Source organism: Penicillium antarcticum (genome assembly GCF_028974205.1).
Source record: "Penicillium antarcticum strain IBT 31339 chromosome Unknown utg000002l_segment0_segment0, whole genome shotgun sequence".
Classification (NCBI taxonomy): domain Eukaryota; kingdom Fungi; phylum Ascomycota; class Eurotiomycetes; order Eurotiales; family Aspergillaceae; genus Penicillium; species Penicillium antarcticum.
This window is the reverse complement of record NW_026695300.1, coordinates 2,059,187-2,083,640: the sequence shown is the minus strand read 5'-3', so window position 1 is coordinate 2,083,640 and position 24,454 is coordinate 2,059,187. Positions and strand designations below refer to the sequence as shown.

At 49.6% G+C, this 24,454-nt stretch overlaps 9 protein-coding genes across 9 annotated transcripts; 7 read left to right on the top strand and 2 right to left on the bottom strand.

Annotated features, from left to right (window-relative positions):
- Nucleotides 1-1,228: 1,228 nt before the first annotated feature.
- N7508_001771 (OPT family oligopeptide transporter) lies at nucleotides 1,229-3,583 on the top strand (the record flags this gene model as incomplete). The annotated part of the gene is made up of 1 exon (XM_058459837.1): nucleotides 1,229-3,583. One exon carries the CDS (start codon nucleotides 1,229-1,231, stop codon nucleotides 3,581-3,583), a length of 2,355 nt encoding a protein of 784 aa, XP_058323369.1.
- A 392-nt stretch (nucleotides 3,584-3,975) lies between these two features.
- On the top strand, nucleotides 3,976-4,465 carry N7508_001770 (histone H2A.Z-specific chaperone CHZ1; the record flags this gene model as incomplete). Its single annotated transcript, XM_058459836.1, has 3 exons — nucleotides 3,976-4,098; nucleotides 4,158-4,167; nucleotides 4,266-4,465. 3 exons carry the CDS (start codon nucleotides 3,976-3,978, stop codon nucleotides 4,463-4,465), a joined length of 333 nt encoding a protein of 110 aa, XP_058323368.1.
- A 553-nt stretch (nucleotides 4,466-5,018) lies between these two features.
- On the top strand, nucleotides 5,019-5,738 carry N7508_001769 (SNARE domain- containing protein; the record flags this gene model as incomplete). Its single annotated transcript, XM_058459835.1, has 4 exons — nucleotides 5,019-5,029; nucleotides 5,108-5,296; nucleotides 5,368-5,461; nucleotides 5,517-5,738. The coding sequence occupies 4 exons, from the start codon at nucleotides 5,019-5,021 to the stop codon at nucleotides 5,736-5,738; spliced, it is 516 nt and encodes a 171-aa protein (XP_058323367.1).
- Nucleotides 5,739-6,390: 652 nt separating this feature from the next.
- On the bottom strand, nucleotides 6,391-7,554 carry N7508_001768 (uncharacterized protein; the record flags this gene model as incomplete). The annotated part of the gene is made up of 2 exons (XM_058459834.1): nucleotides 6,391-7,461; nucleotides 7,522-7,554. The coding sequence occupies 2 exons, from the start codon at nucleotides 7,552-7,554 to the stop codon at nucleotides 6,391-6,393; spliced, it is 1,104 nt and encodes a 367-aa protein (XP_058323366.1).
- Nucleotides 7,555-10,106: 2,552 nt separating this feature from the next.
- N7508_001767 (glutamate synthase (NADH)) lies at nucleotides 10,107-16,647 on the top strand (the record flags this gene model as incomplete). The annotated part of the gene is made up of 5 exons (XM_058459833.1): nucleotides 10,107-10,282; nucleotides 10,336-10,376; nucleotides 10,435-13,780; nucleotides 13,837-16,379; nucleotides 16,418-16,647. 5 exons carry the CDS (start codon nucleotides 10,107-10,109, stop codon nucleotides 16,645-16,647), a joined length of 6,336 nt encoding a protein of 2,111 aa, XP_058323365.1.
- Nucleotides 16,648-17,317: 670 nt separating this feature from the next.
- Nucleotides 17,318-17,536, top strand: N7508_001766 (uncharacterized protein; the record flags this gene model as incomplete). Its single annotated transcript, XM_058459832.1, has 1 exon — nucleotides 17,318-17,536. The coding sequence occupies one exon, from the start codon at nucleotides 17,318-17,320 to the stop codon at nucleotides 17,534-17,536; it is 219 nt and encodes a 72-aa protein (XP_058323364.1).
- Nucleotides 17,537-18,663: 1,127 nt separating this feature from the next.
- Nucleotides 18,664-19,308, bottom strand: N7508_001765 (EMI1 family protein; the record flags this gene model as incomplete). Its single annotated transcript, XM_058459831.1, has 1 exon — nucleotides 18,664-19,308. One exon carries the CDS (start codon nucleotides 19,306-19,308, stop codon nucleotides 18,664-18,666), a length of 645 nt encoding a protein of 214 aa, XP_058323363.1.
- A 203-nt stretch (nucleotides 19,309-19,511) lies between these two features.
- yme2 (uncharacterized protein) lies at nucleotides 19,512-22,104 on the top strand (the record flags this gene model as incomplete). Its single annotated transcript, XM_058459830.1, has 3 exons — nucleotides 19,512-19,698; nucleotides 19,751-21,496; nucleotides 21,548-22,104. 3 exons carry the CDS (start codon nucleotides 19,512-19,514, stop codon nucleotides 22,102-22,104), a joined length of 2,490 nt encoding a protein of 829 aa, XP_058323362.1.
- Nucleotides 22,105-22,612: 508 nt separating this feature from the next.
- On the top strand, nucleotides 22,613-24,387 carry N7508_001763 (uncharacterized protein; the record flags this gene model as incomplete). Its single annotated transcript, XM_058459829.1, has 2 exons — nucleotides 22,613-22,869; nucleotides 22,923-24,387. 2 exons carry the CDS (start codon nucleotides 22,613-22,615, stop codon nucleotides 24,385-24,387), a joined length of 1,722 nt encoding a protein of 573 aa, XP_058323361.1.
- Between the last annotated feature and the right edge of the window lie 67 nt (nucleotides 24,388-24,454).

Below are 24,454 nucleotides of genomic sequence, written 5' to 3'. Positions count from 1 at the left end.
AAACCTGCTATATAGTGAGCGGTGTATTGTTCAGAAGCTTCTAGTAGGGGACAGCTTCCATGGGGGTCCATGGGATTCCACGGGCTTCGATGCCCCAGCAACACCTCCCTAAGACCTTCACCTATCATCTAGTGGGTTCTTGAGGCGCCCAAAGGAATCTAGAATGGACTCATGACTTCATTCTGCCTGATTCTTGGACTCACGGGCCACAATGCTCGACAATGGAGTTCTTTGACTCACTGACGGTTTTTTTTGGCGGGGCGCAGATGATGTAATTAGTGGGATGATTCGATGGTATGGCTAATGTATTGGATTGCAAATTTACCAATAATACATGGTTTACTATTGGGTCGGGGCCAGTGTTGAGTGTATGGTATGGTCATTATTGGGCGTCATGATGAATTCATAGCCTATGATGTAGTGAATCCGAAAATTCAATATGGTATTAGACATTGACATCTACAACATACGTATAGATTCTGTCACTTTCAACCTTATCAAATCCAATCTCTTTTTTTTTTTTTTTTTTTTTTTTTGATTCGAGGTTGATTCGAGGTTTCCCTGGAGACCGGCAGATATCAAAGCGTCATGAGCTCGCTATTCCTGCCTGAGGTGTCAATGGCACTACTTCCAGATTATCCGGTTTGTCTAATTTGTCCAGTTTATCCGAGACAGCTAAGCCTTGCCAAGAACTTGACTTCGTATGCTTCATCTCTGTACGTTTAGATCAGCTTGATCCAGCTTAGGCTGCCCGGTATATGACGAGGTCCCATCTTCATATCTGTACCGAGGATAACTCCGGGTTATCCTCTCTCTTCTTTCTCACCATTGTATTGTTCACCTTATTTACCTCGAACCCTCGGAGAAAGCCCGGAGGAATGTCTCGAATCATCTCACCCAAGTATGATAACGCCATCCGCGCTAAGCTTTAGGTTAGAATTCTATCCCATCTAAGCTCGTCGGTCCGCCGTCAATGTAACGCTCCATTAGTTGCATATTCCCGGGTCGCATATCGCAGTCCAATAAGAGTTCAGAACAAGGAACAAAGGTGGTCTGTACTTCGGACAATTCACAATCTAGAGGTATCCATTATGTAGTAACAATTGCGATTGTCTACTCCGATCGCACACCATAAACGATAATTAATAAATACTCGAGCTGGCCCTGTAGGGCAAAAATAAAACATTCTGCCCCTTGTTGATTCCTGGATTCCTCCAGCTCTCCAGTCATGGCTGTGTTTTCATTGAAGCGACATAAGGATGAAATCGTCGAGGCTGAATCTGAGGCAGATACTTCGTGTCCAAAAAAGCCAGATGTGACAGAAATCGCCGTGGATGAGGAGAACTCCAAGTTGCAAGGGGAAACTGCTGCTATCGAACAAGAGACCGAGGAAAACCCTGAACTCGCCGCATTGCCTTTGTCAGTTCGCCAGCTGATCAACCTGGAAGATGATCCCACTCTACCTACCATTACCTTCCGGTACTTTATACTTTCTGCCGTCTTCGTGATCCCAGGAGCGTTCTTGTCCCAAATGAGTTATTTCCGTACGACCAAAGCCCCATACTCTGTCTTCTTCGTCCAGATTGCTTGTCATTATGCCGGTCACTTTCTCGCTAGAGTCCTCCCGGCTTGGAATATTGGCATTCCTGGCACTCGCTTCTCTTTCAACCTGAACCCGGCTCCGTGGAGTATCAAAGAGCACGTGTTAGTCACATTAACAGCCGCATCAGGTGCGACGTATAATCTCGGATATGTTCCAATAGTGCTCGCAGAGCTGTGGTACGGAGAACGAATCAATCCTGCCGTTGCAATTTTCTTCATGCTTGCTATCATCTGGATCGGGTACTCGTTTGCTGCCCTGGCACGCCAAATTCTCCTTCCCGATCCCGAATACATTTGGCCCACGGCCCTGATGCAGACGACCTTGTTTGAAACATTCCGGAAGCAAGACAACTCGTCGGCTCTTGCTCGCCGACAGATGAAGGTGTTCTTCTTTGCGCTTCTTGGCATGACCCTATGGCAATTTCTCCCTGAATATGTCTTCCCATTCACTTCCTCCCTCGCTTTCCTCTGTTGGGTAGCACCTCATAACCCAGTGGCCAACTTTATCGGCTCGGGGATTGGTGGCATGGGCTTCCTCAATCTCTCCTTGGACTGGTCTAATGTCAACTGGAACGGATCCTCCATCATGCTCACTCCTTTCTGGACGCAGGTCATTCTGTTTTTGGCCTTTGCTTTCAACTGTTGGGTACTGCTTCCTGCTGCGAAGTGGGGCAACCTGGGTTCCTATAAACACGGCCTCATGTCGAACAGCCTCATGCAGGCCAATGGTACCAGTTATCCAACACTTGAAGTGCTCACCTCTGATTATCATCTCAACGAGACTGTATACCAAGAGTTTGGGCCGATGTACATGGGTTTGCAGAATGTGTGGGCGACTTTCTTTGACTATGCCAAACTCCCAGCAGCGGTCACCTGGATTTTGACATTTGGGTTCGTCCAAGTTTCTGGTAATCTCCGCAAGATTTTTCGAAACAAGTCAGGGAGTCCTGAAAAATCGACGGAGAATAGAGGCATCCACTATCAGTACCATGATCGCCTGAACGTTATCCAGAGGAAGTACAAGGAGATTCCGTGGTGGTGGTATGGTGCCTTGTTCTTGGTGTCCTTTGTCAGTCTGATTACCAGCATTGCGTGTGGGTATCTCTTCATTCCTATCTGGACTCTGTTTGTGGCACTTTCAAGTGCCGCCATCCTAGTGGTTCCATTTGCCTGGCTGTACGCCATTTCCAACTACCAGCTTGAGACCGGTTCCTTCAACGAACTGATGTACGGATACATGGTTCACACAAAGGCTGGCGATGCCCATCATCATCCATGTGGCCCTTCTGTCTATGGATCAATTGCGGGTGATGCCTGGTACCGAGCACAATACATGCTTCAGGACCAAAAGATCGGTCACTATATGCATATCCCACCCCGCGCAGTGTTCTTCTCTCAGGTATTTGGAACCTGCATGGGGGTTCCAATTAATTACCTTGTCATCCGCTGGATTATGGATACCAAGGCCGATTATCTGACTGGTAAGAAAGCCGACCCGCTGAACCAGTGGACAGGTCAGTCTCTCCGAAGCTCAAACACAATGGGAGTTCAATATGCTGTGCTTGGCCCGAAGAGGCTATTTGGCGAGGCAGAAATGGTAGCACTTCCTTGGTCATTCCTCGTTGGAGCTGTGATCCCTCCTATTCTGTACTGTTTCCATCGATTTTTCCCACGTTTGCGCATTGACTTGTGGAACGTGAGCATTTTCTTCGGAGGCCTGGCTATGTTCTACGGAAATATCAGTACCGGGTATATATCTGCTATCATCGGGGGCTATATTGTGATGTACCGTGCCTACCGTCATCACTTTGAGGTCTGGAAGCGCTATAATTACTTGATTGCTGCTGCCTTTGATGCTGGATTCAACCTCAACATGTTGCTTATTTTCTTCTTCTTCGGAGCGAGCAAGCAGATTTCAATGCCAGAGTGGTGGGGGAACAATAGCAACTCGGTGGAGCGCTGCTTTGCTCTAGATGGCTGATAGAACCAGTCATTACAATATTGCTTGTTCAGATGATAGCTCTCGATCAAATAAATGATCCTTGGCAAAGAAAGAGAATACAAATACAACATATTGTGGCCCTCCTGTGTGCATGAGTGCAAGTGCTCTTCAGTGGCTCTATTTGTTCAGATGCATATACCTGAAGACATACAAAAGTAGAACTTCAAGAATTAAAGTAGAGTCAGGGCACGATTTGTCATGGGGCAATTGGCCGTGCGCTTGGCCAATCAGGCGAGGCAATCGCGCCCTTACTCCCTTGTTTTGGTTCGAGGGGAACACCTTACTTGCAGACAGTCTTTTAATTCCCCTTACCCCCTCTCTTCCCCCATCCATTTCCACCATCTTCAATAACCTCACATTTCACAATCATCATGGGTGACCACGCAACTTTCTCTAACCCCTCCGATGCCACCTTCGAGAAGGGCAAGTCCAAGGAAGTCCCCCAGGACATGAGCATGGACGAGGAGAGCTCTTCGGAGAGCGAGAACGAAATGGTATGCTTGCAACACCTGCAGCCACTGATGATACATGCTGACTCTATGCGCGCTTCTAGGCCGACAACGGTACGCATCCCCACTATTTACATGGCAACCTGTGTTTCGATGCCACTTGCGCCCTGCTACCAATTACTCTTTCTGATACTAAATTTCTATCTTTCCAGATGAGGAGGACGATGGACAGGATAACCTCGAGCCCATCGACGCCAGCAACATCATCCAGGGTGGCCGTCGCACCCGCGGCAAGACCGTCGACTACGCCGAGGCTGCCAAGGGCCTCGATGACATGGAGGATGAAGACGACGATGAGGAATACGAGTCTCGTGAGGACAACAACAATGATGACGACCAGATGCGCGACTAAGCAACCTGCATATAAAACTTCCGGGCGGCATGGGACTTGTTTTGAATCATAGGCGCCACGGATCGGTCGAGAAAATCCCCACGGTGTATCTTTTCCTATCACGCGACTTGTGACGACAATGAATCAATGAATCTTTTTCAGGGTGTTCTTCATCCATATTTATCCACATCTCAATGCAATCCATTGATGAAGACTATTTGTGCCGAAAATGATGTAATTTGTAGCGCAATGTCGGTCTCGATTCCTTACAGCCAAGAGTATCAGTACATATCAAAATCAAGTAACCAATACATAGATATCGAATCAACTGGCTTCCTTGCGATTCGCCGTTCGCTCAATTTCCATGCCCAACACTATAGCTATCACGTGCCGCGGCGAAACACAACGCTATGGCCACCTTGATGTTTTTATCTCCGCAAGCATCGAGAACCCGAGCGGTGGTGGTTATCTTGGATCTTGACCCTTGCGCAATGCTCCTTGACTGTCAGTAACGAATTATCGACTTAATTTATTGCCCACTTCTCTGCTTGAAAGCTACATTCTAAGCGGCGTCATGGCTTCACGGTATAGTTCCAACCCTATACCCTTTCCTGGGCACAACCATTCAGTGCACACTTGACTAATACCAACTGATGCTGACAGATTTCCGCGACAACGTGATCCCCGCGCCTCTCTCTTCGATCAATACGGTGGCGACTCCCGCCAGCCCAGCAGATCCCCAGCTCCAACAGGCGGGTATGGATATGGAGGCTATTCCAGTCCAGCGCCTAATGGCTTTTCAAACAACGGTGCAGCTGGGAGAGGATACCAGAATGCATCGCCCAATAAGAAGTATGTCAAGAGCTCGCTTCTCCGAGTCCCTTGTTCTCGACAGTTCAGTGACTGACTCGGACTTGCTACAGAGGACATTACTCTGACGCAGTACTCTCATCACTCGAATCACAAAACGATACCGAAGTCGAAGGCATCAGCGCCAAGGTCAAGATGCTGAAGGATGTAAGATCTCCTCTCGCCTTCACAGGCAATAGCAACTGTTGTATGAAACGCCCAGTCTAACCCGATGGTTCAGATCACACTTGCAATTGGCGATGAAATCCGCGACACCACACATATGGACGACCTGAACAGCTCATTTGAAAACACCCGAGTCCGTATCCGAGGAAACATGAACCGCATGCTTCGCATGGCCGAGAGCACCGGCGTCGGCTGGCGAGTATGGCTCGGATTCTTCTGCGCCGTCTTCCTCATCTTCTTCTATGTGTGGATCTTCTGAGCGCAACGATCTGCTGTCCCCATTGCTGGCAGCGTTGTGTTTCACTCCACGACTACGCCCATTTCACCTATATTCCATTTAATATCTTGACTTCTTACGCAGAACTGTCTATGCTCCTTCACTCGGCCTCATATGGATCACTAAGTATGGACAACTTATCAATACTTTCAGCATGAGAATCTTGGCTTTGGCGCTTCTGGTGTTCTGGGAATATGGATTCTTTGAGCTGTTTGTCCAAGATCTTACCAGTGTCTCGGATGTTGGTTATGCACCAGTGCTCTGTGAGCATCAATATGGTGGTCAGCGTTCACATTGGTCATTTCTCTGGTATCCCCAAAGGAATCGAGGAATTATCTAATGTAGTCCGGGACTGGTTAGGTTTCTTTGGCTGTACATACTGCATATAACATCAAACACGCAGGGGGTCTTTCTGGTTAGAGAACTCAATGTCTTAACGTTACTAATTTAGGCTTAAGATGAGTAAAGCTCAAGTCATATTGAATGCATCTGCTCATAGAGCGTGTTGAGTATCATAAATCACCACAAAACTCCCAAGGCCTTCAACCCAATAAGTACAAACACCGTTGATGCAATGGAACGTCATGCAACCACAAAGCCTAACCTCCATAGCGACACTGTTTAGCAACTTCGCCTATTCCAGGCTATCCCTAGGACGGCCAATGTGCCGAGGGAAGCGTCTCGCAAACCCGCTGCGTCGACTGGCCTGGCTCGTGATAGAGGCGCCCAGATCCTCGTCGTCATAAAGCATACTGCTCGAATCAAGGGCGTCGCCTCCGCCACTCCATCGCTGCAGAAACCGGCGCTGGGCTTCAGTTTCAGGCTGACGACGAATAGACGGTGGGGGCGGCAAGCCACCACGACTGTTCGGTGTGCTAGTGCGGAAGTTCTCCAATCGAGACTGAATGATGCTGGGCTCGTCATCATCCTCGTCACTCAGATCCTCCTCACTATCCGTATGCTGCCATTCACCTTCCTGCTCCGACCCCTCCGCCGCATCAGGGATATCATCATCCAAGTCACGCGTCATGCCCTCACTCATATCACCATCAGCAGCAGGAACCTCCGCATCAAGATCAGGTTGATTATCGAAGTCCTCATTCTCATCATCGTCATCATAAAACCCAGAACCCTCGTAGTCATCGTCAGGAAACCCTTCAGGAATATCATCATCCAAGTCCCTTTCCATATACCCCTCATTATCACCAGTATCATCCTCCTCGAGCCCTTCCTCCCCTTCCTCGATGAGTCGGGACTCCTCGGCATCCACATCTGCATCGGGGATATCATCATCCAAATCACGCTCCATCCCCTCATCCTCCTCCCCCCCATCCGCCCTCTGCATCCCCGTATCATCATCCATAATACCCTCCCCCTCAACAGCATCCATTTCCGCCGCCGCAGCCTGAAGTGCCTCTTCACGCTCCGCCTCCTCCTCTTTCATGCCGAGCATTGTCTTCGCACATCCCGCCGGCCGGATCCACGAGTATCCAAAGGAAGCGATATTCTGTTTCCGGGCTCGTAGTGACCGTTCCTCTGCGACTAGTGCGGCGAGTGTATTCCCCGGTGAGCGGGATGGCATGAATGTGCGATGGTTGCTGGATGTGCCATTGTTACGGCGGGAGGAGTGGCTGGTGGCATTGTCGGGGCCTGATTCGGTCGATGCGCGGTATGGCTGGGGAAATCCAAACCATAGTTCATGGGACTGTTGAGTTGTTAGTGTCTGAGTTGGAGTCTTGGGGTAATAAAGCTAGGTTGGGCTCACATCGCGCGGGGTGATGAATGGAAGGGACAGCATGGTTGCGGTGTCTGGTTTGGTTTCAGTCTAGCAGATAGATGGTATGGTTGGTGTAGGCTTCGTCGGACTGCCAGGAGCTTTTAATGTCGGTGGAGTTGCTTTGTATTGTTGAGGTGGTGTGTTTTATGGCAATTGCGCAGTGCGGTGAGGTTTTTATTAGGGGTTTGCGACACACATAGAGGTTGACTGTGCAATCTAGTTTCAATAATGAGCAGAGACAAATTAACGTGAAAGCGTAGGGATCTCGGCGTTGATTCAAGAGAATGGAAGGGAGCTTGCAAAAAAAAGCCGCAGCTCCACTGCCAATCATAACAAAGTCTATGCGGGGAACGACTAACTCTATCTGTACTCTATGCTGTAGATTGTTTAGGCTATAAAGCTCGACTTTCGAATGTAAATTTTTTTAACAGGATATAATAGTTGTTGGAGTTTACTCATCTTGACTCTGTATACGTCCATTTTTCATTCTACTACCTGAAGGTTGTATATCTATGCTGGTTATTAGCATATATAGAAGCAACCCTGTACGTAGGATACGCACTGAACAATAAAAGCAAGAATACCCCCAAAGCCTGATCGATTACCATACAAACCTGTAAACGTAAGTATGGTAAAGATTGAACAGTGAAAAGGAATTAGCCCACAGCTCTTCAGAAGCATGAAGAAAGGACATGGCATTGAGCCACAGGGACAATGCCTTTGTCGAGCCACTTGAATGATTGGATAAACAATACTCTGTAAGGCTAGAACTGCTAAATCCCCTTGCACAAGAGTAAGTAAAAAATATATGAGAAAAGAGATGGCCTTCTTGACCGTCTGCTATAGAGCTAGAGTGTGACTGTTACACACCCCCACCAATGAACAGTGGCAAAATCAAATAATACAAGTACAGTCCAGGCAACTGGAGTGCATGCCTGCAAAGGTATGCACAGTAGCAGACATCAGCGGGTCTCTTCGCCTCCAGACCGTGAACTACAGGAGATGTACACCAAGACACTTGGCCGGAGTCCCCCGAAGCTGGCGGTGAGCCCAAAGCGGATGGGTCGGGAGAAGTCGGGGGTCCCATCGTGACGTCTGACTTTCAAGTGGGAGACCATTGGCGCGCAGGAACAGGGATCATGTGATACCCACTGCTATACATGTTAAGATGATAGATCGAAAACAATTAGCATGGAAATACTGTATGATACGAGGCACTGTAAGACTAGGCGGAAAATGGAGAAGAGATCCAGGTGAGAGTTAGGTAATGCTATTTTCACATATCGCCTTATCTCACACGTGTTGAGCCGGATCGCTTTCGTCCGACTCATTTTTGCGTTAACTCCGAACCTCATAAATGTCGACGACCCAAATGGAGGAAAGAAAGGCTATTCAATTGACATATGGGAGCGGAGTTCAGTCCCCGGAGTCTGGGGATTCTGGGGATGCAAGGCCTCCAGTGAGCGAACAGGGAATTCGATAAGCAGTTTACATGACCTCAAAGAATGAGCTGGGGAAATAGCATGGACCAATCCGCATGCAGATTAGACATGCCGGGGAGTGACTGGACGGCCCCGAAATCGGGGGGTGGTATGTTGGCCATTGAAGGGAGAGGACTATCCCGGGATGTCTTGGCTGTCGGGATTGAGAACCGTACTATCATTACCAGAGGCAAATACTGTGTCTGGGACTTTTGAAATTTACCGTCTGTAATATGCCGATGCCTACTGTATAGTCTACTGTATAGTACTTTCACCCCGTGCATACACAAATCAGGTCGGAACACTCTGGATTAAGCACTGCATGCCCCACCGGGGATGCGCCCATCCACCCGGGTCTCCATGTGATGCGGTTTAGTGACTGAATCTCCTCCATTCGGGGCTCCGATGTTGGTAATCGTGTCAGTATATCCTGTCCAATAGGCAGCTCGGATCGTTATGGGGTCGGCCCACCTCCCGACCTTGATTTCTCGTGGATCCTGAGAGTCAATGGAAGGGAGAGAGAGAGAGAGAAAGGAATGAAAATGTTCATCTTGGAGAAAGTGAACATAAACACAAATGACAATACCGAGAATCTTGACGTAGCAAAAAGCTAATCTTGGATTGTAACATGTGCAACTTGATTGGTTCAATGCTTATCTCGATGATTTACCGTAATGATTATCATTTGCCTCTAACGTTCTCTAATGGAATGCCCTGTTTCCGGCCAATCTGTGTATGCAACTGGGAACATCCTAGGTAATCTAATACTTCCAATTACCATCTCGATATTCTCATACTCTTCTCATACGTAGCTCCCCACCATCGTATTTTTCCCTTTTGGGTCGCTGCAATCCCCGGAGTCCCTGCACTCATCTTTTTTCTCCCCCTCCTTTTAATCTCTTCTCTGTTACTCTCTCTCTTCCCCCTCTTACCTCTACTTCGCGGGCCAACATTGTCTTCGCTTTTGCGCTGCGACATCTGTGACGACATCGCCCGCTCCCTATCGATACGCCCCCCCAAATCGGCGGGGATTTCCTAGAACTTCAAAACCCCCACCTGTCATTCCATTCTCTGTCGGCTCCCGGCGGAAGAATGGGTCTTAACTTAGAAGAGCTCTATGGCAAAGATCTAAGTGAGGAGCAGGCTCCCCAGGAGTATTCACAGTACCAGCCCAAGCAAGGCTATGGCTGGGCCAATGCCCTGCCCGAGCGGCAAGGTCTGTATGATCCTGAATATGAGAAGGATGCCTGCGGTGTAGGCTTTGCGGCGTGAGTCAGCCCTATCTCAATTGCAACCTGGAACCAAGTCTAACCCTACCCAGCCATATTAAGGGCAAGCCGAGCCACAAGATCGTTAGTGATGGTGAGTTTCCTATAGGATCAGGAGTTAAGACAAACGACTGACCGCAACTGAATTCTAGCCCGCAACCTGCTGTGCAACATGACCCACCGTGGAGCCGTTGGCTCTGACGCCCGGGACGGTGACGGTGCCGGTGTGATGACCAGTATTCCTCACAAATTCTTCATCAAGAACTTTGCCCGAGAGGTTGGAGTGGACCTTCCTCCATTGGGACAATATGCAGTCGGCAACTTGTTCTTCAAGCCTGACGAGGAGGCACTCAAGCAGTCTATTGCAAGCTTTGAGGAATTGGCTACTTCTTTGGGCCTCCGAACTCTAGGATGGCGTGAGGTGCCTCGGGATTCAACCATTCTTGGTCCCGCTGCCCTTTCACGGGAGCCAATTATTATGCAGCCCTTCGTTGTGTTGAAATCAGCATACGGCGAAGGTAACAAGCCCGAAATCACCGACACCGAAAAGTTCGATGAGAGAAACTTTGAGCTTCAGCTGTATGTCCTACGGAAACGGGCCACCCATGTTATTGGCCTCGGCAACTGGTTCTATCTCTGCTCCCTCAGCAACCGCAACATCGTCTACAAGGGTCAGCTCTCTCCCGTACAGGTTTACACATACTACCACGACTTGGTCAACGTAGATTATGAGGGTCACTTCGCCCTGGTGCACTCTCGATTCTCTACAAACACATTCCCCTCATGGGATCGTGCTCAGCCTTTGCGATGGGCTGCCCACAACGGTGAAATCAACACGTTGCGAGGAAACAAAAACTGGATGCGCGCACGAGAGGGTGTCCTTCGATCGGAGGTTTTCGGCGACGAGCTTGACCAGCTTTACCCTATTGTTGAGGAGGGTGGTTCTGACTCTGCTGCATTTGATAACGTGCTCGAACTTCTTATGATCAACGGTGTGTTGTCTCTTCCCGAGGCCGTTATGATCATGATTCCCGAGGCCTGGCAGGACAACCCAGCCATGGACCCGGCCAAGTCTGCTTTCTATGAGTGGGCTGCCTGTCAGATGGAACCCTGGGATGGCCCAGCTCTTTTCACCTTCTCCGATGGACGCTACTGCGGTGCCAACCTCGACCGTAACGGTCTGCGGCCTTGCCGTTTCTATGTCATGGATGACGACCGCATTGTTTGTGCTTCCGAGGTCGGTGCAATTGATATCGACCCCGAGAGAGTCGTGCAAAAGGGTCGCCTGCAGCCCGGAAAGATGCTGCTCGTCGATACTGTCGCTGGACGCATCATTGATGATGCTGAGCTGAAGCAGACTGTCGCCCGCCGTCATGACTTTGCTAGCTGGTTGGATAAGGAGCTTTTGAAGCTTCCCGCTATCAACAAGTTGCTACTTGACTCCAATGTGGACCTTTCCTTTGCTCTGGATGATAACACCATCCAGAACGACCCCCGTCTTCGTGCCTTTGGATACTCTTTTGAGCAAGTCAGCTTATTGCTTGGTCCAATGGCCGCTGATTCCAAGGAAGCTTTAGGATCCATGGGTAACGATGCACCTTTGGCTTGCATTGCCCAGCAGCCTCGTCTTCTCTACGAGTACTTCCGTCAGTTGTTCGCTCAGGTCACCAACCCGCCCATTGACCCTATCAGAGAGGCTGTGGTCATGTCTCTTGAGTGTTACGTTGGACCCCAGGGCAACTTGCTCGAGATGGACCCCACCCAATGCCATCGTCTCCTCCTGCCTTCTCCCATCTTGAGCATCCCCCAGTTCAATGCCTTGAAGAATGTCAACTTGGCCCACAAGGATTGGACTGTCCGCACCATTGACATCACATTCGAAAAGAGCAAGGGTACACCTGGTTATATCGAGGCCCTCGATGCCATCTGTGAGGCCACTACCGAGGCCATCCAGAACGGCGACAAGATCATCATTCTGTCGGATCGCGCTACCTCTGCCGAGCGCGTTCCTGTCTCTGCTTTGTTGGCTACCGGTCTCGTTCACCACCATCTGGTTCGCAACAAGTGGCGTTCGCTTGCTGCCATCGCCGTCGAAACTGCTGAGGCTCGTGAGGTCCACCACCACTGTGTCCTGCTCGGATATGGTGCTGATGCCATTAACCCTTACCTCGCGCTGGAGTGTATTCTCAAGATGAACCGTGAGAAGCTGATCCGCAAGGACATCTCTGATGAGAAGGTCATTCAAAACTACCAGTCTTCTTGCGATGGTGGTATTCTCAAGGTCATGAGTAAGATGGGTATTTCCACCCTTCAGTCCTACAAGGGTGCCCAGATTTTTGAAGCCCTCGGTATCGATGACACTGTCATCGACCGTTGCTTCGCTGGTACTGCCAGTCGCATCCGTGGTATCACCTTTGATCTGATTGCTGAGGATGCTTTCGCTTTCCACGAGCGTGGTTACCCTTCGCGTCCCATCATTGAAATCCCCGGTCTTCCAGAGTCCGGAGAGTACCACTGGCGTGATGGTGGTGAGGCCCACATCAATGACCCTGTCAGCATTGCCAACATGCAGGACGCCGTTCGTACCAAGAACGACAAGTCTTACGAGGCCTATGCCAAGGCAGAACATGAGCAAATCAAGAACTGTACCCTGCGTGGTATGCTCGACTTCGACTTTGAGCAGCGTACTCCTATTCCCATTGACCAGGTCGAGCCTTGGACTGAAATTGTCCGTCGCTTTGTGACTGGTGCTATGTCTTACGGATCAATTTCTATGGAATCCCACTCCACACTCGCTATCGCCATGAACCGTTTGGGCGGCAAGTCCAACACTGGTGAGGGTGGTGAAGACTCTGAGCGTAGCAAGAGAATGGAGAACGGTGACACCATGCGATCTGCTATTAAGCAGATTGCCTCTGGTCGTTTCGGTGTTACATCCAACTACCTGGCAGACGCCGATGAGTTGCAGATCAAGATGGCACAGGGAGCGAAGCCTGGTGAAGGTGGTGAACTGCCCGGCCACAAGGTGCTCGGCCCAATTGCTCGCACTCGTTTCTCCACACCGGGTGTCGGTCTCATCTCTCCTCCTCCACACCACGACATCTACTCCATTGAGGATCTTAAGCAGCTCATTTACGATCTCAAGTGCTCCAACCCGCGTGCTCGCATCTCCGTCAAGCTCGTTTCTGAGGTTGGTGTTGGTATTGTCGCCTCTGGTGTGGCCAAGGCCAAGGCTGACCACATCTTGATCTCTGGTCACGATGGTGGTACTGGTGCCTCTCGCTGGACTGGTATCAAGTATGCTGGTCTTCCGTGGGAATTGGGTCTCGCGGAAACCCACCAGACTCTGGTTCTGAATGACCTTCGTGGTCGTGTTGTAGTCCAGACTGATGGTCAAATCCGTACTGGTCGTGATTTGGCTATTGCCTGTTTACTCGGTGCTGAGGAATACGGCTTTGCCACTACTCCTTTGATCGCAATGGGTTGTATTATGATGAGGTTTGTAACACCCTGACTACTTTTAAGATATCATTGAAACTAATTATTTGATGCAGAAAATGCCACTTGAACACCTGTCCTGTTGGTATCGCAACCCAGGATCCTGAGCTCCGCAAGAAGTTCCAGGGTACGCCTGAGCACGTCATCAACTTCTTCTACTATGTTGCCAACGAGATGCGTGCTATTATGGCCAAGTTGGGCGTCCGCTCCGTCAACGAGATGGTCGGCCGTGCGGAGCTGCTCAAGACCCGGGATGACATTCGCAACGCCAAGCAGGAGCGTGTGGACCTGTCACTTATTTTGACTCCTGCTCACTCTCTTCGTCCTGGTGTTGCTACCTACAATGTTCGGAAGCAGGATCACCGGCTCCACACTCGCCTGGACAACAAGTTGATCGCAGAGTCTGAGCTTGCTTTGGAGAAGGGACTTCCTTGCCGCATCGAGTGTGACATTGTCAACACTGACCGTGCCCTGGGTGCCACCCTCTCTTACCAGATCAGCAAGCGCTATGGCGACAATGGTCTTCCCCAGGACACCATTCATGCAAACATCAAGGGATCTGCGGGTCAGTCCTTTGGTGCTTACCTTGCTCCGGGTGTCACCCTTGAGCTCGAGGGTGACGCCAACGACTACGTCGGTAAGGGTCTGTCCGGTGGTCGTCTCATCGTCTACCCACCTCGCGGCGCTGCTTTCAAGGCCGAGGAGAACGTTATCGTTGGTAACACCTGTCTTTACGGTGCTACTCGCGGAACTTGCTACTTCCGTGGTATGGCCGCTGAGCGTTTCGCTGTCCGCAACTCCGGTGCTACTGCAATTGTTGAGGGTGTGGGTGACCACGGATGTGAGTACATGACCGGTGGTCGTGTCCTTGTCCTCGGACCTACCGGCCGTAACTTTGCTGCTGGTATGTCCGGTGGTATTGCATACGTGCTGGACATGAACCAGGACTTCCACTCCAAGGTCAACCTGGAGATGGTTGAGGTATCTGGTATCGAGGAACCCTCTGAGATCGCCTTCGTTCGCGGCTTGGTTGAGGATCACCACCACTACACTGGTTCTGAGTTGGCTGCTCGTATCCTGCTTGACTTCACCCGTGCTCTGCCCCACTTCGTCAAGATTCTGCCCATTGACTACAAGCGTGTCATGGAAGAGGAGGCCGCCAAGACGCAAGCTGCGAAGAAGGCCGAGTTCACTCTTCCTCAGCTCCCTAGCGCCTCAGTCAAGGCAGAGAAGGCCAAGGCTGACGAGGACAAGAAGACCGAGTTGCTGGATATTGAAGATAGCATCAGCGACTCCAAGACCGAGAAGAAGCGATCCGCGCTGATTCTGGACAAGACAAGAGGATTCATGAAGTACAGCCGCCGCAGCGAGAAGTACCGTAACCCTACTACCCGTACTCGCGATTGGGGTGAGATTTCCAACCGCCTGAGCGAGGATGAACTCAAGTACCAGTCTGCTCGTTGCATGGACTGTGGTGTTCCCTTCTGTCAGTCTGACACTGGTTGCCCCATCTCCAACATCATTCCCAAGTGGAACGAGTTGGTCTTCCAGAATCAGTGGCAGGACGCCCTGAACCGTCTGCTCATGACCAACAACTTCCCTGAGTTCACTGGTCGTGTCTGCCCTGCCCCTTGCGAAGGTTCCTGTGTTCTGGGCATCAACGAGGACCCCGTTGGTATCAAGTCCATCGAGTGCGCTATCATTGACCGTGGATTCGAGATGGGTTGGATGGTCCCTTGTCCCCCCAAGACTCGCTCTGGCAAGACCATTGCCATCATTGGTTCCGGTCCTGCTGGTCTAGCCGCTGCTGACCAGCTGAACCGCGCTGGTCACAGTGTCACCGTCTACGAGCGTGCTGATCGCATGGGTGGTCTCCTCATGTATGGTATCCCCAACATGAAGCTCGATAAGAAGGTTGTCCAGCGCCGTATTGATCTCATGGCTGCGGAGGGTGTCAAGTTCGTTGCCAGCACTGCTGTTGGACCCGACTGCGAGGTTTCTCTCCAATCGCTTCGTGCCAGCAACGACGCTGTCATCATTGCTACTGGTGCCACTGTCGCTCGTGACCTCAAGGTCACTGGTCGTGAGCTGGATGGCGTGCACTTCGCCATGCAGTTCCTGCACAAGAACACCAAGTCTCTTCTTGACTCTGGCCTTTCGGATGGCGAGTACATCTCTGCCAAGGACAAGCACGTCGTTGTCATTGGTGGTGGTGATACTGGAAACGATTGTATCGGTACTTCCGTCCGTCACGGCGCCAAGTCAGTGACCAACTTCGAGTTGCTGCCTCAGCCTCCTCCAGAGCGTGCCCGCGACAACCCTTGGCCTCAGTGGCCTCGTATCTACCGTGTCGACTACGGTCACTCTGAGGTCAAGACACATATGGGCAAGGACCCCCGTGAATACTGTGTCATGTCTACTGAGTTCGTTGACGACGGCAACAATCGCGTTAAGGGCATCAACACTGTCCGTGTTGAGTGGACCAAGAGCGCTACTGGCGGTTGGGACATGAAGACCGTCGAGGGCAGTGAGCAGTTCTTCCCTGCTGACCTTGTTCTCCTCTCCATGGGCTTCTTGGGTCCCGAGGATCGTCTCCTCGGTGAGGAAATTGACCGTGATCCCCGCAAGAACGTTAAGACCCCCCTGGTCACTACTCAACCAACATTGGCGGTGTCTACGCTGCCGGTGATTGCCGCCGTGGACAGTCCTTGATTGTCTGGGGTATCAATGAAGGTCGCCAGTGTGCTCGCGAAGTGGACAGCTTCCTCAGCGGCACCAGCTCCCAGCTTCCTGTCACTGGTGGTATCGTCCGCCGTCCTGCCATCGACACCGTTCCCCAACCCATCGAGACTCAGGTTGTCGCCTAAATCTGGGGCTAAGGGACATGTTTACGACTGTGACGGACACGACTATGACCAAAACTTCATGAGGCAACCAAAAGTTCCTCAAGTGGGATACATCTGTGATTTAGACGGTTTTTGCTCATGATCGGTGCAATTCAACAAAAGCCTCCGGTACTGCGCTTTTTGATATCTTTTCCATTATTTTATTCTTGATCTATTGTTCTTTGTTTTTGTTCTAGCGTTGTTTTCTTCAAGTCTGCAAGGTATTTAGAGCGTCTGCCAATACGGTCATCGCTCTACATTGCTGTAAATAGCCTTTCCATTTCTGAAAATCCGACACTTTGTTCTATTTTTGCTATGAAACCTACCGTGAAACTCATCTATGACGTCGTCACAGCTTTAATTATCTCTGAGGGGAGACGAAAGAAGACAGAACAAAGAGCCTCAAGAGTATGGGGCGTCGATAATATGGTTGTGGCTAAGATTTCTCCAGCTTTTCTTTGTCCAACTCTTTTTTTATACCGCCAGCTTTGATGAGTGCCAGGCAAAAGTATTCAAGCGTTCTGTTCTCCTTATATCTAGGCACATTCCTATTCATCAAACATTCACCCATTCAAGGGTTCAAATATCAACGCCAGCATCCATCCAACCTCAAGCATATCAACTTTGTCGATTTAACACACTAAACTTCAAAATGCCCAAGGTCACAAGACAAACATCAGCATGTGTCGACAGTGATGAGCCCACCGATCATCCTTACGGCTTCGTCACCCTTCGCGAGATTGATGGCCAGCGTACAAACGTGCGCCTATATATTGACGGACGCGTATCAGGAACATTCCCTGATGGAAGCCTACCAGCATCTCGCAGCGGAACTCCTTCCACACAAGGAGTATCACACTCTATTGCATAAGACGATGGCAGAAGTGGGGCACACCGCAGCATGTCGACGCGAAGGGGATCTCGCATGCAAAGCACAAGGTATCACCCTTACGGACGATCGGCCCCCCGCAGTGTCCACGAGAACTTTGATCCAAAGAGACCTCAGGCTTCTGCTAATCCATCCACATTATCACAGGTAGAAAGCCATAGTAGCGGTGCTGGCGGTGCTGGCGGGCCCACGTCGGCACAGACTATGACCAGTTCACAAGAAGCAGCGTCTGAAGAAGCCCGGGGACGAAAGCTCAACTCTCATCAGAAGGCGAGAAGCGATTCGACAAGCCCCGGGTTTCAAGGGCATCAAACCTTCGTCCTTAGCGAGATTGCTAAGATCCATTATAAAGAAAGAGCGGAAATTTAACGAGGAACAGTCAATGGAAAGACAACACTGATTAGTCTGGCCTGAGTGGTTTGAGAGATGAAAAACTACCGTGGCCTTTTCTATTATCCTTGTATCATCGGCTTTGATGCTGACATTATCGAGTTGTTCTCTGCAGCAGGTCGTGCTCCGCTACTGAGCTTTTATACATGTACCATCGGTTACTCACAGGTTTCTGGTATATCAGCCTCTTTCCTGCGCTTTTAATACCAACACTATCTATACAAGTCTGTTTGACTTGTCTTGTTCTTTTTGTTTTCCCGAGACATGTATCTGCCATGTCTTTGAGCTCTTGGTTTTCTCGTTTATATGAGTGTCTTATGCTGAGATCCTGTGGCTGAGCTTTGATATGTTCTTTAACTTGTTTTGACTTTGAATTCATTTCCTTCAATCTTGTCCTTATATCCGATGTCTTAGCGTTGCATTTTGGAGCGTCGTATAGCAATGGTGCGGTTTTCATCAGTTGTTGATACCATGGTGCAATTCAAAGGTTCTATTTCTTTTTTCAGTCAGTCGAACAACTACGTAAGTTTTTCAAAGAGCCTCCTAATCCGAAGATAGACAGAAACGCAAGCCCTAAACAAGGGTCTATTTCCTACGGCTTCTACGAAAAATCCCAGACATGGGGAGAATTGGGAAGGTCATATTATACATGAGTGAACAAAAGAAAGTACATATCTACATATTGTAACAAAATTCCCAAAGGAAAAAGAAAAGGGGTATCATGAAGCCGCCTTTCCTCTCGCCGCCTCTTCATCTTCGGCCTTCATTTCCCGCTCCAAAGCGGCAAAGTCTCCCTTGAACGAGTCCCGAGCCGGTTCGAGCCGTACATCCCAGACATCCTCGCTACTGGGGCCAGTCTTGTACTTGATAGCCTTCTTCCGGTTGTGGTCCAAGATGGCCTTCTTGCGCAGGTTCTCTGGCCATGTGCGTGTCTTCATACAAAGCCACAAGTTATCCCAGTGATCGCTGCACGACCGTAGTTCTCCATATCGGTAAACGTTCACAAATTGTCCTCCGAAAGACTGGCAGAAAAACGCGTAGTCAAAGGCGTTGCGGCAGGACATGGTATCTTGGTAGAGGGATTCGGGAGCGATGGGTGATGTAGGTGTTTGGGATTGTGCTGAAGTATTGCCATCGGATGTGAGACCACCAGAAGTCTGCGAAAGTGCGGTTTCCTCGGCTCTGAGATCAGCGAGGATTGAGTTCCATTCTAGGTCGGCTTGTTCGCCGGGGGTCAGGGTCTTCGGTGGTGCATTCTGCTTTGATGGTTCCGCAGATGTTGTTGTTGTTGTTGTTGTTGTTGTTGTTGTGAATGGTGTATCTTTTGGTGTATCACTAGGACTCGATCCCCATAGCCAGCCCATTTTGCGCCGTTAAATTGACCTGAAATGATTGATGGATGTCGCGACTAGTCAGGCGACTGCGGTTATCTTTTTCGTGATCAAACATCACGTGATCGATAACAAGCCCGATCATCAAGACCACGACGTCATTCATATTCAGTTGGTCGATTTAGACACTGGATCTCTTCCAAGATTTTCTCCCTCTTCAACATGTCTCTGTCAACATGAGACAGGCACCCTTCACAAGAGTTCCCTTGGCGGCTTGCTCTCTACGCTCCCATATCAATGCCAATGCATTTGGCCGAGGGTGGAGACCTCCGCTTGGGGGACATTCTACGATACGATACACTTCTTCTATCCAGTCAGGACATATTTCACTAGCAGACAACCAAGGGATAATCTATGTCAATAGTAGGAGCTGCAGCTGTCCAAACTTTAAGATTTCCTCGCTGACCAGCTCTAGATATCTTTCCACACCGGTTACAATGGCTCCTGCGGGGCCCCCTCAGTCACGTTCAGCCCCTCGAGGGCATTTTGAGAAAGATCGACAAGCCCGGAGTGGCAGCGTCTGATCCACTTCGAATCGTCCAAAGGGCATTGCCTAAAGACTTGGATCTGGAGATCAAAGAGGTCGTCACGAGGTATAAAGAAGGCGGTGCATTCCTGAAATATGCGCGCAAGCCAGGCATGGATGACAAGTCTATTCAACATGCAGTCAAGGAGCATCTACAAAAAAATCCTATCAATCCCTGGTTCAACCCATTCCAGGTGGTGGACGCGGACCTCGTGCGTGGAATACCGTGGATCGAAGACCTTTATCGAATTCCAAGCCAGACCATCAAGGTGGAATTCTTGTCTACCTCTCCCGATAGCTCAGCTGCTGAGCTTACTCAAGAAGCTTTGTACTCGCTGTTTCGCCCATATGGAAAGCTCCTGGATATCCAACCCCAACCCTCTGACTCCAAAGTGGAACCTCGGTATGCGACTCTGCGATTTGAACGACCTCGATATTCCGTCATGGCAAGAAATTGTATGCATGGCTTTATTGTTTCTGAGGAAGCTGGTGGTGGTAAATCCGGAACAAGGTTCAAGATCAACTACGAACGCAAGATCAAGCTGTCTATGATCAAGGACTGGATTTTGAACCACCCAAGAATAGTTATTCCCGCTTTGGCTGCCTTGATTGCCACCATCACAGTCATTATCTTTGATCCGATTCGCACATTCTTCATCGAGCTCAAAATTAAGTCGACACTACAACATGAAGAGAACCCGATCTTGCAATGGGTTCGCGCGCAAGTCAGCAAAACCAACATGTTTTCCTTTGGCAAGAGCAAATCAGACCCGCGTGGCCTGGCAGCTATTTGGGAGGACCGACAAAAGGACATATCGCAGCTGCAAGCCTGGCTAACCGAGACTGCGGAAACATTCATCGTCATTCATGGGCCACGGGGCTCAGGTAAACGTGAGCTGGTCTTGGAACAAGCGCTGAAAGAGCACAAATACAAGGTCGTCGTTGACTGCAAGCAAATCCAAGATGCTCGAGGTGACACGGCTAAGATCTCACGAGCGGCGGCCCAAGTCGGCTACCGGCCAATCTTCTCCTGGATGAACAGCCTAAGTAGCCTGATTGACTTGGCCGCACAAGGAATGATTGGTACCAAGGCTGGATTCTCCGAGACACTCGATGCGCAGCTGAGCAAGATCTGGCAGAACACCGCTGTTGCTATGAGGCGGGTTGCTTTGGAAGGAAGACGCAAGGAGGATAAAGATTTCAACATGTCCGAGGATGAATACCTGGAGGCCCATCCGGAGAAGCGACCTGTTGTCGTCATTGATAACTTTGTGTATGATGCAGAGGACAGTGTTGTGCTTGACAAGATGACGCAGTGGGCGGCTGGTCTGACCTCGGCAAATATTGCACATGTTGTCTTTTTGACAACTGATTCCTCCTTTGCGAAGCCTCTGAGCAAAGCTCTCCCTAATCAAGTTTTCCGCACAATTGGTCTGGGGGACTGCTCACTCGATGTTGGCCGTCGTTTCGTTCTAAGTCATCTGGATGCAGTGGGAGGCGAAGGTGACAAGGAGCAAGATGCGAGACGTAAGGAAACACTACATGGCTTGGACTCTTGCATCAAGGTACTTGGCGGTCGAGTCACTGACCTTGAGTTCATGGCTCATCGGATTGAAGCTGGAGAGACACCCGAAGGTATGTCTACATTCTGTTTTGGCTGATAATAGTTTCTAACACTCGATATAGCTGCTGTGAACCGTATCATTGAGCAGTCATCATCGGAAATTCTGAAAATCTTCATCCTGGGTACAGACTCGATGACACCTCAATGGACTCGTGAACAAGCGTGGCATCTGATCAAGTCTCTGGCAAGCTCCAAGGATGGCACTCTACTGTACAACAAAGTCCTTCTTTCCGATCTATTCAAAGATAATGGAGAGGCCACTCTACACGCTCTAGAGCAATTAGAGCTCATCTCTGTGGGCACTGACATGGGGTTCCCAAGATACATCAAGCCCGGAAAGCCCGTATATCGCGCTGCTTTCCAGCGCCTAGTCGCAAACAAGACTCTCCAAGGTCGTCTTGATATGTTGATTCTCGCACAACTTATGAGCAACGAGAACTCGAGTATCAGCAAGTATGAGCAGGAACTACAGGTTCTCGGCTCTTTGCCGAAGTATCCATGGGAACTCACTTCTAGGATCGAATGGCTTCTACGCAAGGTCCATGGATCGCAGGCTAAAATTCGGAAGTATGAGAGCGAGAGCGCGGCTCTCTCGAAGATCCTGCAGAATGAGAACTGAAATTAGTTACTGTCTATATCTCATCTCAATTTTACCTTTGAACTATTCATATTACTCAGTCATCTGATTATCTCAACCTTGGGCTGTATCTATAATTACCCAGCTGTTTTGCCTGTTGTATATCAAACTTCGGCTTTGTAAACAAACATTGAGCCTTATTGGGAAACCCCACTTAAGTTACTATTCACATTTCTTATCAACTCAAATTCTGCATCATTATATAGATACTCACTCACATCGCGATGAAAATCAAAACGGTCATTGCAAATTAGTAGAATGTCCAGGTGAGACCTCAGGCTTCAAGATGAGTCAGCAAGGGAAAGAACTCGACCGCGTCCTCGTGTCCCTTCCATCGCCTGAATCAATACATAATAGAGAGTCTTTGGCTTCGATACTTACTCGTTTCTGGTCAAAGTCTACAAATCTCAAGTCTTGCGCGAGCGTGGGAGTTGGAACACCGTGTCATCTCTGATGGCAGTGTTTGTTATTGACAGTTCATATTATCACCATGCAGTATGAAACCTCACCCAATGGACCTTTACAGATTGCCCGGAATGGGTTATCTCATGTAAACTGGCCTATATTTTTTGCTTTCATTATTTTCGCATGCATCACAACCCGGTTTATTTCGGGGCTTCAAAGTCAACGCCGTGATCAAGACCCTTCAAGCCCAAGGGCAGTGCTATTAGCGCCCTACTGGCTTCCTCGGATTGGACATGGATTTCCTTTCTTGTGGAATCATGTCAATTTCTTCATGAGAACACGGTATGTATATCTAATTTCCCCCCTTTTCTGCACTTGCTAATAATAGCATACAGAGAAACCATGAATGAGCCTGTCTTTGGTATCTATTTGCGCGGCGAGAAGCACAATGCCGTGCTCTCGCCATCTATGATGAAAACTGTTTTCTCTGCAGAAGATGCTTCGAGCACCCATGTCCTCGATCAGGCGTTGCAAAACGTATTTGGCGACCGCAGTCTCACGCGCAAATTGAAGCTGACTCAGAACAAAGATATCAATGATAATGCTTTTTCTATTATTCACGGAAAGCCATTTATCACTGAAGCTTCGTCTGCAATCACTCGCTTGGTGCAGGGCAACATGCCGAACTTGGTGAGCTTCTGCCGCAGCCTTGTTGACCAAAACCCTTGGGAGCGTGGAAGCAGCCAAGTAGAGCTACCCGATGAAGGAGATCAATCATTTTGTGAAGCGAACTTGTTTGCTCTTGTGAGCAATTTCGTCGGCCACATCACTACTACCTTCCTGATGGGCGATGCTTTTGTGGAAGCGTTCCCTGGTTTGTCGGAAGATCTTGGAACCCTGGATAGTAGCTATGTGACGCTATTTATTGGCACTCCTCGCTATATACCACACCCTTCTGCTTCAGCAGGCCATGCGGCCCGTGATCGGCTCCGCCATATCATGTCAATCTTCCACCGAGCTCTTGCCGCTTGGGACGACGGGATTGACGCCGGAATTGAACTGCGGGATCTTGAGGATGCTTCAGAGCTAGTCAAAGATCGGATGCGAACTTTCCGCAAGCTAGAGCTATCCCCCGGCGCCAGTGCTGCGGGACACTTGTCCTTATGTTATGAGCTGATCGAGCATACAAGCAAGATCGCTTTCTGGACAATCACCCACCTGTTCTCGGATACCCCACTCCTCGAGCAGGTTCGAAAAGAGATATCCCCTTATGTGGTTGCTTCTCGACCAAGTCGCCAAGAGACTGGGTTCCCATTCGATGAACCTCCGCGGCTCAGCCTCGATATCGAGAAAGTGCTCGAATCTTGCCCATTGTTCAGGGCGTGCTACTACGAAACCCTGCGTCTTCACTCTGCAGGAATCACTTCCAAGAAACTGGCATCCGACATTACACTTTCCGAGTCGGCAGAAGAAGCCGCATATGGCCTGACCGAACCTCGCACCTACACAATCCGCAAAGGTGAAAAGGTCATCCTTCCACACGGTGCCTATCACCATGATTCTCGATATTTCTCTAACCCGGATCAATTCGACCCTCTTCGGTTCCTTTTGACAGACACTGCAACGGGCAAACAGCGAGCTGATTCAGATATTCTTGCTCCATTCGCAGGCGGGCTATATGGATCTACCAATGGTGGCTTGAGTGAAAGAACCATCCTGATATTCACCGCCGGAATTGTGGCCATGTGGGATATTGAGCCCAAGACTGGTAAATCTCTCGCAGTTCCCGGGCATAAAACTAGTTGGGGAGCTTTCCGACCGACAAAGGAGCTGAGAGTGAAGATGAAGACTAGAGTTTGAATTTCATTTGAAACGACATTGCATGTGTCTAGAGCCAACATATCCACAATAGTCCATTGATTCCATT